This window comes from Sciurus carolinensis, chromosome 3 (genome assembly GCF_902686445.1).
Source record: "Sciurus carolinensis chromosome 3, mSciCar1.2, whole genome shotgun sequence".
NCBI lineage: Eukaryota > Metazoa > Chordata > Mammalia > Rodentia > Sciuridae > Sciurus > Sciurus carolinensis.
Window position 1 is genome coordinate 153,792,709 of NC_062215.1, and position 17,669 is coordinate 153,810,377.

At 37.1% G+C, this 17,669-nt stretch overlaps 1 protein-coding gene across 1 annotated transcript in view; it reads left to right on the forward strand.

The window, feature by feature from the left end:
* The window catches only part of Cpo (carboxypeptidase O), a 36,826-nt gene that overhangs the window by 13,659 nt on the left and 5,498 nt on the right, over nt 1-17,669 (forward strand). The window contains exons 3-8 of the mRNA XM_047543889.1: nt 7,986-8,085; nt 9,083-9,184; nt 11,464-11,568; nt 12,771-12,881; nt 13,987-14,081; nt 15,218-15,419. Of these exons, the coding sequence (XP_047399845.1) occupies nt 7,986-8,085; nt 9,083-9,184; nt 11,464-11,568; nt 12,771-12,881; nt 13,987-14,081; nt 15,218-15,419 (715 nt within the window). The remainder of the gene's footprint in view (nt 1-7,985; nt 8,086-9,082; nt 9,185-11,463; nt 11,569-12,770; nt 12,882-13,986; nt 14,082-15,217; nt 15,420-17,669) is intronic.

A 17,669-nucleotide genomic window follows, 5' to 3' on the forward strand; every position in this document is an offset into this window, starting at 1 on the left:
ATTGCACACTTTCCAAAAAAGCCTACATCTATAAAATCATCTGAGAGTTATCAATATGAATCAAATGGCATGAAACTGTTTGTCCTCTTTAACCTACTAATTCTTTTTTACTGGAATATAGCTCAAGAAAATAACGAGAAATGAGAATAAATATTTGTACAAGAAGTTATTAGCTGCATAATTATTTATAATAGCAACTCCTTCCAAAAGAAATAACTTAATCTAATACAAAAGAAAATATTAAAATAAATGATACTATGTAAAGATATTAATTGGAAAATATTATGTGGTCATTAAAAATAATGTTTAAAAGAGTTTTCATTGGTTGGAAGAAATGTCTCTGGTAAGATATGGAATTAAAAGGAGTAAATGCAAAATCATAGAGATCTAACCTGCTGTAAATATATGCAAGACTGAAAAAATATGTCAAGATACCAACAGGGGTTCACTCAGGGAGGTGGAATTATTGAATATTTTTCCTTTCTTCTTTTATCTATTTTTCTATTCTTTTCTCCTCTTCATACTTTCTGAATTCTCTACCTTCAGTATATGTTAAATTTGTAAGCAGGAAAATAAAAATCAGAAAAACATTGCTACATAAAATATTCACATGACTGTTTCTTCACTAAGTATTTAAAACACAAAATTTGCCTCAATATTCATTATGTTCAGCCTGTTTATACATTCCTCCAAGAATTCTAACCAGGCAATCTTTGATCTGTAGCATTTATTAATAATATACCCCAAAGGATCATTTTCTCTGTTAAACATTTTATGAATCTATTCAAAAAGAATACACAAAGTACAATAATCTTTTCATTTGCTTGGTGAGAAGAGAATGGTGATAATTTGGGGGATTAGCCAGTTTTTTCTTGCCCTTCCTACATGTATTATGCATTACCCAAGAAATTGCCTAGAAACCAGGAACAGCCTTTGTAAGTATATGGCTTAAACATTCACTTGAACTAAGTTTCTGGGGTTTAAGTATTGTTTTAGTTTCATATAAAAATGATAAGCACTTTTAATATTAGAGATTTGCACCCAAATCCCAGCCCTTTCTGTTTCTGGCATATTAGATGGACCCAGTCATTCAATGCTGAGTTTAGAAAGCATCACACTCACACGTCTTATGAATATTAGCTGAGGGACAGCCACATGTTTGTGCTTGAGGGCTTTCCCTGCTTTAGTCTATTCCCCTCTGTGTTGTGATATTTCCAGGGGTTCCAAGTCCACTTGAAACAAAAATCCAGCAAATATAATCCTGCTTTTTTAGTGTATCATTAGCCTTCCCTGTCTACGGATTTCACATAGACCAATCCAACCAACTTCAGATTGAAAATGTTTAGGAAAAAATTGTGTCTGTTTACAGATTTCTATTCTTATTATAATTCCCCAAACAACCCAGTATAAAAACTGTTTACACAACATTAGTTATTGTAAATAATCTAGAAATTATTTAAAGTATACACAGGAGGATGTTTATAAGTATTATGCAAATACCACAAGATTTGATCTAAGAGACTTGAACATCTTAGGGCAGGGGGGACCAAGGGAGGACCACATTCACTTTCCCACTCCACTGAGTAGATGCCTGTGACAAGACAAACCCCAGGCTAAACTCTGTGAAGGAACAAAGAACAGCCACCACGCTTACACACAGCACTACTGTGCAAGTGTCTGTAGTGACCTTGTTTCCTGGCAAGAATGACAGACAGAACAGAGTAGGAACCAGTTTCCAAAGGAGGCTGGAAAATTGGTCTTCATTTGCTTCATTCTCTCTTCTCCCCATTCTGAAAAGGGTTACAAGTATTTTCACATGATGTCTGAACAGTGATACTTACTGTTCTCTTTGTAGTTCAGATCAAATGTAGCCAATTTAGAAATGGGCTAGTAAACAATACAACTGATATTTTAGGGTGTAATACAAGATAGTTGGGCCTGTGTAACAAAATCTTCAGAAAAAAATTAAAAAAACATAGAATAATAGTATTTGCAGTAAAGACTGAAAGATTGTTATTAAGTTTAAATGAGTAGTACAGACAGATATAGATGTAGATATATAGATACTGAGTTCTGAAAACAGTTCCAGTAAAATGGTGGTGGTTGTTGTTATTGGCTAAGCCTGAGTTTGGAATTCTCCCTCTCCTGACTTTAATGGACTTTGAGCAGCATTTAACGGGTAATCAGGCACTTACTTATTATATCTCCTACCTTGTCATTTAATAGCTAAATTATTTTACTTTTAAAAGTAGATTTTAAATGGCAGTAAAGAAATCTTCTATTACTCCTACCAATTACTACCTTCGTATAAAGTAATTAGAATACATACCCACTGGGTTGTTGAATGGATAAATAAGATGATAATAAAGCACTTTGACCAGCACCCTGCATATGGTGCTCAGTAAGGGTCCACTAATGTTATTATAAAATATATTTTCTGATTAGTTAATAGACATAAAATGTGCTCCTGAAAATTTAAGTGTAATTGAATTTTTATGAATTTGAAACACACTAGGGTGTATATGTATTTTTCTTTCTAAGATGATGTTTTAAAACAATCAGTGTCAACATATTACTTGAGCCTATGTATATGTGTGAATAATAATATTAGAAATGAATCTATGAATAATATGAAGAAGCACATTGCTCCTCAACTCTTACAATTTAAAAATAACATTTGTTTCTTTTAATCTTCTAAAATTCATTTTCATTGTTTTAGCTAATTATTTAGTTAATCCAACCTCTTGAGATTTTCACTTAAGAAGGCTAAATATTCATTCAACAGTATAATTAAACATTTACAATTTTGAGGACAAAGAGCTTCTGCTAAATTCAAATTATTATTTTAAGTATTATTAATAATTAAGAATAATTAATACAACTCCAAGTTTAAAGTAGTGAAATTCTGTGGAGAAGTTTATTTCCATTACAGTAGGTAGTTATGGTGCATGATACTAAATGAACTAGGTAAAAAAATTAAAATATTATTTATTTATTTGTTGGATTTAGATAATGATATAGAATTTGTTTCAGTTAATTGTATCAAAATATTTTGTAGTGTGGCATAGTTTAAGAATAATACTAATTAGATGGCTGAATTATTCTCAGTAAATTTTTATTTTTAATAGCATGGCAGCTAAATGTGGTTTTTGCTTTGTTTTGAATTATTGTGTTCTAACATTTATACGGAATTGATTACATGAAAAAATTATGTTCACTGTTAAAAATAGATTAATTTATTTAATCCGTATAAAAATCCTTTGAGAAGATACTGTTGTTTTCTCATTTTTACAAATAAAGAAATGAAAACCTGGAGATAAAGAAGGGGCAATACCACAAAAGTTTTTTTTTTGAAAGTGGAAAAAGAGATAAAAGTTATTGAAATATTAGCAGGTTGGATCTCCAACATATTTCCTTGCAATTCAGGAAAACTACACAAAAGTTTATACCACAGCATCTCCAAATACTCACATGCCAGTACCCTTGCCATAATAATCACTCATATGTATATGTCATATATATATATATATATATATATATATATATATATACCATATGTATATGTATATATGTATATAGTCACTCATATATTTGCCCAATAGAGCAAATGAATTAACAGTTAGTATGCTCTTACAACAAACTCATAACTCCATTTCTTGCCTCAACAAAGCCTTTTGGCTAGGGAACAAAAGCATTCATCAAATATTTGTGTGGTTTAGAGAAAGAATACCAGTTGTATGACTTACTGGCTCTGTGACTCTTTGCAAGTGACTTAATTTTTCCTGGTCTTATTTGTAGAACATAGATAATAACACTTCAGAGAGTTGTAGGGAAAATCAAATTTTATACTATGAGTGGATATGTTCTCTTAGGTGCTAATGCAATATCTGGTATAGAGGAGGAACCGTATGGTCTTATTAAATTGCTAAAGATAAATCATAAGTAGATAGTTGGGAAACAAGTCTGTATCTTTTGAAGACATGGGATTGATGATCAATAACTCTCTCAAACAGAAAGCATCACACCCAGACGGGTACACTGATGAATTCTACCATTTAAAGAAGTTATACCAATTCTCTACAATCCCTTTAGAAGTTGAAAACCAAAATAATTCTTCCTAATTCATTCTATGAGGTTAGCATTACCCTAACAACAAAATCAGACAAAGACATTACAAGGAAAGAAAACTACAGACCAAAATCTTTCATAAACAGATATAAGCACACTCAACCCAATATTGGAAAATTCAATCTAGTTATGTGTAAAAAGAATTATGTACCATGATCAAATGGAATTTATCCCAATTATGCAATGCTGCTTCAACATTCAAAAATCAATTAATGTTATCCACTACGACTACAGGCTAAAGAAAGAAAATCACATGATCATATCGATAGAGGTAGAAAAAGTATTGGCAAAATTCAATACTCATTTATGATTAAAAAAAAGAACAATTTCCTCAACTAGCACCTAAGAGAACATATTCACTCATAGTATATAATTAATAACATAAAAAATACATAAAGAACATAAAAACCCTATAACTAACATCCTAATTAATGGTGAAAAATTAGAAGCTTGCCATTAAGATCAGTCAGAAAAGGGTATTTGCCCTTGCAAATGTTTTTCAACATTCTAATGGAAGGCCTTAGTTAATGCAATAAGACAAGAAAGGGAAATAAAAGGTATATAGATTAGGAAGGAAGAAATAAAATTGTTCTTTTTTTGCAAATGCCATGATTGTGTATGTAGAAAATCAGAATCAGCAACAAAAACACTTCCCAATACAAATAAATGATTATAGCAAAGTTGCTGAATATAAGGTTAACATAGGAAAATCAATTGCTTTTCAATGTACCAAGCAATGAATAGGTGAAATTTGAAATATAAAAACCATGTAACACTTATTAACATAAGATGCACCCAAAATGAAATGCTTAGGCATAAATTTAGCAAATTTTGTAAGATCTATATGGATAAACCTATGATTCTTTTTTTTTTTTTCTTTTTTTTGTACTGGGGATTGAACCCAGAGATGCTTTACCATTGAGCCACACCCCAGCCCTCTTTATTTTTCATTTTGAGACAGGATCTTGCTAAATTGCTAAGATTGGCCTTGAACTTGTGATCCTCCTGCATTAGTGTTATGGTTTAGATATTAGGTGTTCCCCAAAAGCTCATGTATGAGACAATGCAAAAAGGTTTAGAGGAGAAATGATTGGATTATGAGTGTATTAACCCAATCAGTGAATTAATCCCCCGATGGGATAACTGAGTGGTAACTGCAGGCAGGTAGGGTGTGGCTGCAGGACGTGGGTCCTTGGGGGCATGCCTTCAGGGCCTGGATTTTGTATCTGGTGAGGGGAGTCTATCTCTGCTTTCTGATCATCACAGGAGCTGCTTCCTCCACCATATTTTTTCACCATGATGTTCTTTCAAGTCCGGAAGAATGGAGCCGGCTCTCTATGAACTGAGACCTCTGAAATCATGAGCTCCTAAATAAACTTTTCCTCCCCTAAATTTGTTCTCCTCTGGTCTTTTCATCAAAGCTGTGAAAAAGCTCTCTAAAACACTCAGCCTCCAGAGTCACTGGGATTACAGGTGTGCACCACCACACCCAGCATACCTATAGAATTCTTTTGAAAAAAAAACAAATAAAGAGGCATATTCTATGCTTATATATGAGAATATTCAAAATGGTCAAGATGTTACTTCTTTCCAACTTTATAGATTCAGCACAATCTCTATTAAAATTCTATTAAAGTTATTTTGTGGTTATTATCAACAAACTGATTCTAAAGTTTATGTGGAGGGGAAAAAGTCCCTGAATAGCTGACAAAATGTTGAAAGAGAAAAATCAAGTCAGAGGACTGATGTTACCTGATTTCAAAACTAAATATGCAGCCATAGTAATCAAGACACTGGAGTTTTGCCAAAAGAATAGACAAATCAGTGAAAGAGAACAGGGAACCCAGAAATAGATACACATAAATATAGCCAACTAATCTTTGACAAAGAAGCAAAGATAATGCAACAGAGCAAAATATTCAACACACAACACTAGAATAACTAGACATCCGGGCACAGAAGAGTGAATCAGAATATTAACTCAATAATGTCTCATAGGCCTAAACATTAAATGCAAATGATAAAACTCTAGAAGATAACTTAGGGGAAAACCTAAATGATTTGGGATATGGCAATGAAATTATAGACACAACAGAAAAGTCACAATCTATGAAAGTAATCATTTAAAAAGCTGAACTTCATTAAAATTAAGAACTTCTACTTTGCAAAAGCAAATGTGAAGACAATGAGAAGTCAAGCCATGAACTCAGAGAAAATATTTATGAAAAGTACATCTGATAAAAGACTGTGGAACAAAATATACAAAGAACTCTTAAAACTCATCTTTTGAAAAAAGTGCCACCTGATTTTTAAAATTGACAAAAGACCTGAACAGATACATTACCAAAGACAATGTAGAGATGGTAATTAAATGTATGTAAAAGATGTTTTACATCATCTGTTAATAGAGAATTACAAATTATCATAACAAAGATATACCCCGGGACATCTATTAAAGTGACCCAAATTCCCAACCCTGACAACATCACATGTTACTGAGGGTGTGGAGCAACCACAAATCACAATCATTACTGGTGGGAATGCAAAATATTACAGCAATTTTGGAAGAGTTTCTTACAAAACTGAACACCCTTTACCATATGATCTGGAAATTATACTCCTTAGGATTCACCAAAATAAATTAAAAAACACATTATCACAAAAACCTGTGCTTGAATGTTTATGACGGCCTTATTAATAATTGCCAAAAACTTGGAAGACATCAAGATGCCTTTAGGTAGATGAGTAGTAAAGGAATAAGAGTATGCAGGTAAAGGAATATTATACAGCCCCAAGAAAGAGATGAGCTATCAAGTCATGAGAAGACATGGAAGAAAACACATGGAGGAAATGCATATTAGTCATTGAAAGGAGCCAGTCTGAAAAGGCTATACCTTGTATGCTTCTGATTATATGATATTCTGCAAAAACAAAACTATGACAACAGAAAAAAAATTAAGTACTTGCTAGGGGTTTGGAGAGTGAGAGCTGAATTAGCAGAGCATAGGGAATTTTTAGGGCAGCAAAACTATTCTGTAGGACACTATAATGGTTGATATGTATCATTAAACATTTCTCCAAACTCATGGAATGTGCAAGAGTGAACCCAAATGTAAACTATGGACTTTGGGTGATGATGTGTCACTGTAGGTTCATTGGTTGTAACAAATGTACCACTGTGTTGTGGGATGTCTATATGGGGGGAGGTTTTGTGTGTGTGGGAATAGGGACTGAATGTGACCATCTGTACTTTCCACTTAATTTTGCTGTGAACCTAAAAGTGCTCTAAAAATGTTTACTTAAACAAAAGATAAACCACTGCATAAAGATTAGTTCTCACCATTATATTCAGCACAGTGGTTAATATTACACGCTCTTTAGTCAGACTGTTGAGTTTAAATCCCAATAACACTTTCTAGGTGATTCAGTTTCTTCATGTCTGAAGTAGAGATAATAAGAGTATCTATCTCAGAGTGTTAGAGAGAAGTAAATGAGATTTAAATTGCTTAGAACAGTGCATGTCTCATAAAAAGTTTTAGTTCAATAAATCTTAGCTATTATTTCTTTTACAAATTTGAAAGTGTGTTTTATCTGCACAGTCTTATTGAATCATACTAGCCTCCTGCAAGGTTTAAATGATTGTCCTCACCCTATAGATAAAGAAATTATAGCTCAGAGTAGCTAAATGGTTACCCAAGATCTCACAATTAGTAAATCACAGAGCCAGGATTCAACACTGGTTTTCTTACTTCAAATCCTGTGCACACTGATTTCTACTACCTTCCTGATCAGCTTTCTAACCCTCAGAATATACTTGTTTCTTCACAGTTTTTTATCTTGTGTTCTTCCCTTTGCAGATCCTTAGCACAACACAGGAAACAGGTGGTGGACAAGACAGGGAGTCCTTGGAAGAGTCTGGAGACCTATTCCTACAACAAATACCACCCCATGGAGGAGGTGAGAGAGGACTTCACATGGGGGAGAAGTTGGTGGTGGTCATGATATTTTTCAGAATGCACAAGGGAGGTTTCTTTGTTAATATCTATATCAAAATAAGGGGTTAGAAACCTCAATTTGTATGTTTTGGGAAGGTTATAACCAGGTTTTCTCTAATCTTGGAACATAGCAAAAGATACTGTTGGTATATTAGTCTGCTTTCCATGACTATGATGAAATACCTGGAGGAGTAGGCTTAACTTTATTAGGAAGAAGTTTATTTAGCCAAAATAAAATTTAAGCCTGAAAAGTCCAAACAGCATGGTGCAGTTTCTGGTGAGGACCCCTTGGCTGCATCTGATCATGGTGGGTAGCAAAGGCAGGAGCATGTGTGGGAGGAAGAAATTACATCATCAAACAGGAAGCCAGAGAGTCTTGGGGTCAGGCTTAGACTTTCAACACCATTGACCCCACCCCAAGAGAATTCACCCCAGGGGACTGTTTTCCCTTCTGAGGGCAGGACTCCAATGACCTAACGATCTCCCACTAGGTCGCACCTCTTAAAGGTTCCGTCAGCTCCCACATCACCACACTGAGGCACAAACAACAGCCAAACCATAGCCATTGGGATTCATAAAGATGGAAGAAGATCCCACATAATAAGCTTAACCTGAAACTTCTGCTTGACTATGTGCCACGTGAAAGCAAATTCTGGTGACAGTGTAAAAGATGTGTGGTTATCCATCGTCTCTGCAGGGTTCGTGGTGGATTATTGAAGTTGTTAATTCTCAATTACTTATTCATAAGGTGCAACAGGGTGTCCTAAGACTTGTTAGCAGAGTAGAGGAAAGGAAAAGAGCTTTACAGAAAAGGAAAGGTGGGAGGAAACAGTTCATGGGTTGGTTTCTGTTTTGTTTAGCACAGTACCGATTTCCATGTCTTAGTGAAAGCAAAGGTTATCTTAGAGGCAATCGGGGCTTTTCCTATTGACAGCCATGGTCCTCCTGGGCTGTTTCAGATCTATCAGTGGATGAGCCAGATCAGTGAGAAGCATGCAGAAGTGGTGACGCAGCATTTCCTGGGAATGACCTATGAGATGCGGCCCATGTATTACCTGAAGGTGAGTGAAAAGGGCCTTCCTTGGAGAACCCCCTCTCCATCTGAGGACCTTGGTTACGACTAAGGACTCTAACAGAAATGTGGGAGAAGTCAAAAGGAGCTTTGCAGAAAGTCATTTTCCTTTCCACTCCAAACTGGGCTTTTAAATTTCCCAACATACGGATGGATGTACAAGTCTTCATCATGCAGGTTGACTAGAGAGTTGGGACTAAAAGGAGCAGGGCCCAGAAGGGGCAGCTCCCCACTCATGCTTCTGCCCCAACCAGCTCACTTGCCACCTGCATTTTAAATGTTTTCTAGAGTGTTCTCTTTAAAAAAAAAAAAAAAAAAAAAGAAAGAAAAAGAAAATTTTTCCATAAAAACATTTTAAAGTCACAGACAATCTTCTTTATTAATTCTTTCATTTTGTTTGAAGGACCAAAGACCAAGAGAAGTAAGGTGACTTGTGTAAGCCACATAGTGAAATAATCCCATACCCAGGGGGATAACCAGGCCTCCAGTTCTCCTGTCCCTTTTGCATGTGACATGGTGAAAATCACTTGGGGTCAGATAGTCACTCTTCCACAAGGCCAGGACTTCTGGACTCCCAGTTCTGGACCAGTTACTTTCTCTCCTGGCTACACATTACAATCACCTGGGAACTACAGAATAATTTGTTACCTAGGCGCCACCTACAGAGCTGGTGGCCTCTTGTTCCAGACATGCTTTGAAAGTTCCTCAGGTGATTTTAATCTGCAGCCAGAGTTAACAACCATTGTACCAAACTAGTGGTTTTCAAAGGATGCTCCTTGGACCCACAGCATCAGCAGCACCTGGGAATTTGCTAGAAAAGCAAATTCTTGGGTCTGACTTCTGGTCTACTGTATCAGAAACTCTGGGGATGGGGTCTAGCCACGAGAGTTTTAACAACCCCTGCTAAATCTGATGCACACTCGAGTTTTAGAACCACAATGCGTTTCTAACAAGTACCTTGGTGACACTGATATTGCTGGCCCAAGACCACATTCAGGAACCACTGACAAAGTAGTCTGGCATTAAGATAGCATTATTTATTTTGCTGCTTTTATACTACTTTGTACAGACATATCAATCTACCGAGCAAAACCCCAAATTGAGAGTTATCCACAACTACCAAAAATATTATTAGTTCAGAAATAAAATATATCCAGGAATGGAGTAATTGGTGATATGGAAGCACAGTACCCCTGCCGACCTGATTTTCAATAGACCCTCAAACTTTGAACTAAGGCAACATGACACATAAACATCCTCTTCCCAGGGCATGTGATAAAGCATAGAATGAGTACATAATAAGGAGGAAATAAAGACAAGCATATAATTAACATACATGTACTGATAAAATGGGGGTTATTATTAGAATTAGGAGTTGTCCTGGAATGTTTGAAAAATAGATGAGGTTAATTAATATGACTATGAATATGATTGATTCAGTCATATACTTATCTCAGTTTGTAAGTATTTCATGGAGGGAGAGAGCCTTCACCAGTCTAGCTTCCAGTGATTTTCAAAAACTAGCACCAGTCTAGGCCCCTGACAGATGCAAACCAGATATGACTGTTAAAGCATGGGACTATTTACAGCCTCTTCTCCACCAAAGAGAGTCTACAATTGCTAGTTAAATGCCTACCTTCCCACTCCTCTGAAGAAGGAGGGCATCTTTCTTGCTGAAGTGAGTCTGGACTGATGTCCAAGAATAACAAACATGCAGAGAAGATAGGAAGTTGAGCTGTCTGGGGCTGGAGGAGTCTTCAGGCAGAAGGAGAATTTAAGTGTTTCAGAAGATTGTGTACTTTGCTGTATTCATAGTTTCAAGAAGGTTAAGGTTGGGATTCATTTTTAACTACATTTGATTCTTGAACATTGCCTGTTGTGCACTTTGCCACTCTGCATGAACTCTATGAATAAAGCTTTTATAGGGTTTATAGGAATTTAGCCTTTTGACTGTGGCTTTGGGGACTTACATGTTTGTCCATCATTAAGGAATAACTTAAGGTGTGGGGAAGGCCATTCTTTGAGTGGGTGCTTTGGGAGTCTATGCAAGGTCCTGAGAACAACTACCAATGAAGAGAACAAGCAGGAGAACATGAGTAACAGGGGAAAGGGCCACATTGGTGGATGTCTCCACCAACAATCTTGTCACCTTCTTGAAACCAGAGTCCAATAAGAAAGGGACGTCCAGGGAAATGAAAACCCTGTAACAGTGGATTACAACAGTAAGTGATTATTTGGTAACGGAGCATCGATATTTCCCCTCCCCAGATCAGCCAACCATCCAATAACCCCAAGAAGATCATCTGGATGGACTGTGGAATTCATGCCAGGGAATGGATTGCGCCTGCCTTTTGCCAGTGGTTTGTGAAAGAGGTAAGTGTCTTTAGTTTCTTCCTAGTGGTAAATTACTTCTTAAAATCTCTATCACTTCTTGGCAACTTTGAATCCATGCTCCTTTCACATGTTAACAATGAAACTCTTCACTGAACTACTAGTCCTTCACCTTGAGTGAAATACAGTTAATGAGTAGCTTTTCTGAAAAGTTAGTATCCTGATCTATATCTAGTACTCTTCTGGTATTTCCCTCTACTTTCTAGTACATCCAAAGTCATTTTTATTGGAGGATATACATAACTAACTGTAGAAGACAATACATCTTGGGATTCAGAGACGAGTTTGAATCCTGGTTCTGTCTCTTTTTAATAGCATTGGGCAAATTTTCTACACTGGGAACCATAGTTTTTCACCTGTCAAGGGTGTATGACATGACTGTTTCATGGGTCTGCTGTGTGGATGAACAGATTTAGCATATGGAAAATACCAAGCACAAGGAATTTTTGTATATTATTTATACCCCTCCCTTTAGGGGAGTAAGAAACCTTTAAAAGTAATCTATGATACTTTTTGGATCAGTCTTTTCAGAAACCCAAATATAAACATGTATATGTGTGTATATATAAAATATTTTAAATTTACTTATATATGTATATAAATAGAGTAACCTACAAAAAAGTACTTCTCTGAATGTGTCCTCCAGACCAATAGCATTAACATCAACTGGGTACTTACTGGAAATACAAATTCTTGGCTCATCTCAAATCTTCTGAATTAGAAGCTCAGGAGAAGGAGGGAAAAGGAGAGCAGATAAAGCGGGACAATCTATCATGACAGGTCCTCCAAGTGACTCTGGTGCATGATAAAGTTTGAAAACCACTACTATAAAGAATAAGAGAACTAAGGAAGGGTAGGAGCTGGAGGGTGGAGATGTGATATGCAGTCAGCTCATAATTAAATTGAAATTCACAGAAAACCGTGAGCAAAGAACTTCTTTTTTGGTGGGTGGGTACCAGGGACTGAACTCAGGGGCACTCGACCACTGAGCCACATCCCCAGTCCTATTTTGTATTTTATTTAGAGACAGGGTCTGGTTGAATTGCCTCGTACCTTACTTTTGCTGAGGCTCACGATCCTCCTGCCTCAGCCTCCCAAGACACTGGGATCACAGGCATGTGCTACTGCTCCCGACTGAGAAATAAAACTTCTTAGAATCAAACGTTTGTCTCTTAAATTTCCAGATTCTACAAAACTATACAGATAACCCAAGAATAAGCAGGTACCTGAGGAACCTGGACTTCTATGTGCTTCCAGTTCTTAACATAGATGGCTACATCTACACCTGGACGACCGTGAGTATGCCGAGTCTGGTCCTGGGACGTGTCATGAACTGAGCTCCACACAGGCTCAGGACTCCAACCTCACTTGTTCTAGCTACCCAGTGATGTGGTTCCCAGGTAAAGAAAGTGACCCATATTGTTTTGATAAAAATCAGCTGAACATTTTTCAATCAAACTGTCAAAGTCAATTTTAGGATTGAGGAAACCTAAAGCCTTCGTAGAGTTGAAATCCAGCAGGGGTATTTTCTTTGTTTCTGACAGCTTCCCAGTTTTCTGGTCCAATACTCTTCCCTACCATCTTCGTGACGTTTGTGAATGGCCCATCACTCAGTTAGGGTTTGGTATAAAACTCATATACCAACCCATATCTGTCTCAGATCAGTTCTGGAGGCATAGGGAATAACAATGTGGAAAAACTAAACAAACCTGTTTTTCAACACGATCATTCATGTAAGGGCAAACATCCCATCAAGTCTTCTTGTGGAGTTGATAGTAGACAGCTTTGTCTTGACAATGTCACTCCCTCTTTCTAGGGAGCACTTTTCCTCCCTCTACTTCCTCCCCCAAAAGGCCCTTCCTGGGGCCTCTTTCTCTTGAGCAGGCTTCCTGGCCTTTGTGTGAATGAAGTCCCTCCCTCTGAGCTTGGCTGGTGAAACTTGTCTTTCTCTCCATCTCCCCTCATCAGTCATCTGCTTCCAGAAATGTGCAGAGACCATCCCCGATACACCTGGAACAGCCTTTTTCCATCTGTCAAGCTATTTCCCTTTCATCCTGTATCACTCGGCCCTTAGAAAGGACTCTGAGACTTGCTCTGAGTAAGCGGGTCACGTCCACAGGCACAGCTCATCTGCTCCAGAGGAACAAGCCCAACTACCTCCTCCAATTTGATTGTTTACACATTTGCACACTTTTGGTTGTACAGATGTTTCTATTATTGGGGGTCGCTAGTCCATCTTCCAGGCTAAAATTACATGCATAGGCTTCACAATGTTCAAGGCAAGTTTTTCCAGACAATCCTAGGAAACATTTTTCACATTCAAGGACCACCTGTCATCACTAACACTGTGATTTATGAAACCTTGGAACGGCAACATCCTTTTTGGTTCCTCTGTTACAGGATCGTCTTTGGAGGAAATCCCGTTCATCTTATAATAATGGCACATGTTTTGGATCAGATCTCAATCGAAATTTCAATGTGTCCTGGTGTAGTAAGTACATGTCTACTAGATGGATTGATGGGGGAAAAAAAAGAGCTGAGAAGCAAAGAACGAGGTGAATTACTAGAGATACCATTTTTGAAAATGTTGTATAGCTCTCTGAGCATTCTGTCCAGTTTTATTCCAAGAGTTGATATTGTGTCTATAGTAAGAGTCACTGACACTCACTGACAGGACTCTCTTTAAGTGCAGATACCTAAACCAGGACAAAGCAGACCTAGATCAGTGCAAGTGTATCTGAAATTCTTCACTTTGTTTGAAGATCTTTAGATCAACATAAAGAAAAGGAAAACCAGAGCATTATCCTTGGGGATTATTTTACAGCAGGGGGGTAGCAATAAGCAAAGCAAACATTTTCTTCTCCTTATGGCACTTCTATGTTTCCAAATCTCAGTGTGCCCAAAGAATTGGAAGCAAACAGAGGCAGGAATGGTTAAGAGTATTGCCACTCACCAGATGGCAAGGGTTTAAAATTCAGACTTGGCAGCCGAGTGGTCTTGGAAAAAAAATCACTTCATCTTTCTGCTTTAATTTTCTCCTATATAAAATGTGAGTCACTGTAGTCCCACTTTATCAGAAGGTCCCCATGAGGATTACATGGGATGCTACACAGGAGAGCCTGGGTTCAGGCTGAGCATGTAAGAGGTGCTCAACTTGATTGAGTTTGATTAATGAGCTTTATTATTGTGAATGACGAGGACTAGTTACATCCTTGCAAAATAGCTCTAATAAGACTTAAGCCAGTAGGACACTGAAGGAGTGACTTAGGCTAATAAAATTGTTGGAGTCGGACTTAGGAATCTGGAGACCGATTCCCAAACATTTGTTTCAGGCTTCACCACAGGTTTAAGTGAAGATTACTAAAATGCCATCTTGTTTTGCATCCTCTCTCCTGGGCCCATGGAGTTGGTTTCTAAATCCTAACCTCGGGCCTCCTGACTTCCTGAGTTGTTTCTTGCATATTTATCCCCAGTGACCACCCAAGCTGACTGATTTAGTGAGGACTGGCTTAGTCAACCAAGGGCAAGCCCTGATGCCACCTGCAGAGGCCCCAGGCAAGGGTGACTCCTTGCCCTCATTTGTTCATGCCCAAGATCATAAAGGCTTCTTTGTGGATTTCTATACCTCCAGGTACTGTGCTTCCCAAAACTGCGAAGATTTAACATTCTGTGGGACAGGACCTGTGTCTGAACCAGAGACTAAAGCTGTGTCCAGTTTTGTAGAGAGCAAGAAGGAAGACATTTTGTGCTTCTTGACCATACACTCTTATGGGCAGTTCATCCTCACCCCGTATGGTTACACCAAAAATAAACCAAGTAACCATGAAGAACTGGTAAGTCCACAGCTCTGAGGTCTCTAGAGAAACCCCAGGAGGACCTCTGCCTTCCTTTTCAGGTCTCCTTTGTAAGGGAGGCTCCAGCCTCCCTTGTTTTCTCTCCGCTCATCCTTATTTTCTTTTTCCTGCTTTTCACTCTTGCCAGATGCCTGCTGGGAAGACTTTGGGTTAAATGCTGCTTTACCTACATTAATTAACTACCTGTTTCATAAAGTGTCAAGTTGGGAGACATCTTAGGTATTCTCCTATAATATAAATGAGATGATTATGCTAATAATCTGCAGAAATGAGCTTTCGTTTCTGTAAATTCTCTCGAAGCTCCGATCGGCAATTATAGCTTTTGAACCATGCTTTAAAGAACTTGCCAGCTGTTAGTGGAATATGGCATATCTGAAATAACATGGCTAAATAATATCTGCTCTCTTCTCTGCTAAACACAATGCTCTATTTCTTTTAAACTCTTCCTACATCATTTGCCTGGGAATATCTGTAAGAGAAAGTACCAGCAAGAGGCAAGCTAGTGCAGGGAAATTCTTTTGTGTTTTAGCCAGGTTCTTTTCTTAAGCTGTTTACCCAAGCACTGGTGGGCAGAATTGCTAAAAAGAATTGGACTCTGCTCTTTCGTGAATCTGAGGACAATAGTCACAAATCGAAGGGAGGGTACATACAAAATTGTTGTAATATTTACTCTCATTATTCAAATTATTTTTTCAATTTCTAGTTATGGTAAAATACACTTAATAGGAAATCTACATCTTAGCCATTTTTAAACTGTAGAGGCCAGAATATTCATAGTTCTGTGTATTAAATTGACAGAACTTTTTCACCTTGTGTAATTGAAGCCTAGTAGCCATTAAACAAGTACTCTCTAATTCCCTATCACCCGTCCCTGGCTACTGCCATTCCACTCTGTTTCTATGAGTTTGACTCTCATTGGCTCTTCATATAAATGAAATCATACAGCATTTGTCTTTTAAAATAATTTTTTAAATTTGTTCTAATTAGTTGTACATAATAGTAGAATGCATTTATACATTTTGATAGATAATACATAAATGAAGTATAATTTCTCATTTTTCTGATTGTACATATATTAGGGTCACACTGGTCATGCAGTCATATATGTACATGAGGTATATAATGTCTGTTTCACTCTACTATCCTTCCAACCCCCATACTCCTTCCTCTCCCTTCACTCCCTTCTACCTAATATAAAGTACTCTATTCTTCCCTTCCCCAACACCTTTCACCTTATTGTAAATTAGGATCCACATATGAGAGAAAACGTTTGGCCTTTGGTTTTTTTGGGTTTGGCTTTTTTCACTTAGTATGATATTCTCCAACTCCATCCATTTACCAGCTAATACCAGAATTTCATTCTTCTTTAAAGCTAATATTTTATTGTATATATATACCACATTTTCTTTATCCATTCATCTGTTGAAGGACACCTAGATTGGTTCCATAGTTTAGCTATTGTGAGTTGAACTGTTGTAAACATTGATGTGGTTGTGTCACTGTAGTATGCTGATTTCAAGTCCTTTGGGTATATATTTTATTTATATTTAATTTTTTTTTATGTGGTGCCAGGGATCGAACCCAGTACCTTACACCTGCTAGGCAAGCACTCTACCACTGAGCTACATACAACCCCAGCCCCAGTCCTTTGGGTATAAACTGAGGGGTGGAATAACTGGGTTAAATGGTGGTTCCTTTCCAAGTTTTCTGAGGAATCTCCATACTGCTTTCCACAATGGTAGTATTCATCTTTTTATAACTGGCATATTTCATTTAGTATAGTATCTTCAGAGTTCATCTGTGTTGTAGGATATGCCAAATTTCCTTTCTTTTAAAGGCCAAATTATATTTCATTGTATGTATATGTCATGTTTTGTTTATCTGTTTATCCACCAATGGGCACTTGGGTTGCTTCCACTTTTCAGATATTGTAAATGCTACTATGAATAGGGTATGAAATATCTCTTCAAGACCTGCCAAATCTTTTGGATATATATCCAGAAGTAAAATGGCCAGATCATATAATTTCATGTTTAGTTTTTTGAGGAAACACCTTACTGTTTTCTATAGTGGCTGCACCATTTTATGTATCCACCAACAAGGCACAGTGTTCACTTTTTCCTTATACTTGCGAATGCATTTTACTTTCTGTTTATCTTTTTATTCTTTCAAAGAAGCTCCTTATTATGTGAAAATGCTGGAGTGGATGTGAGATAGTCTGCTTTCAGA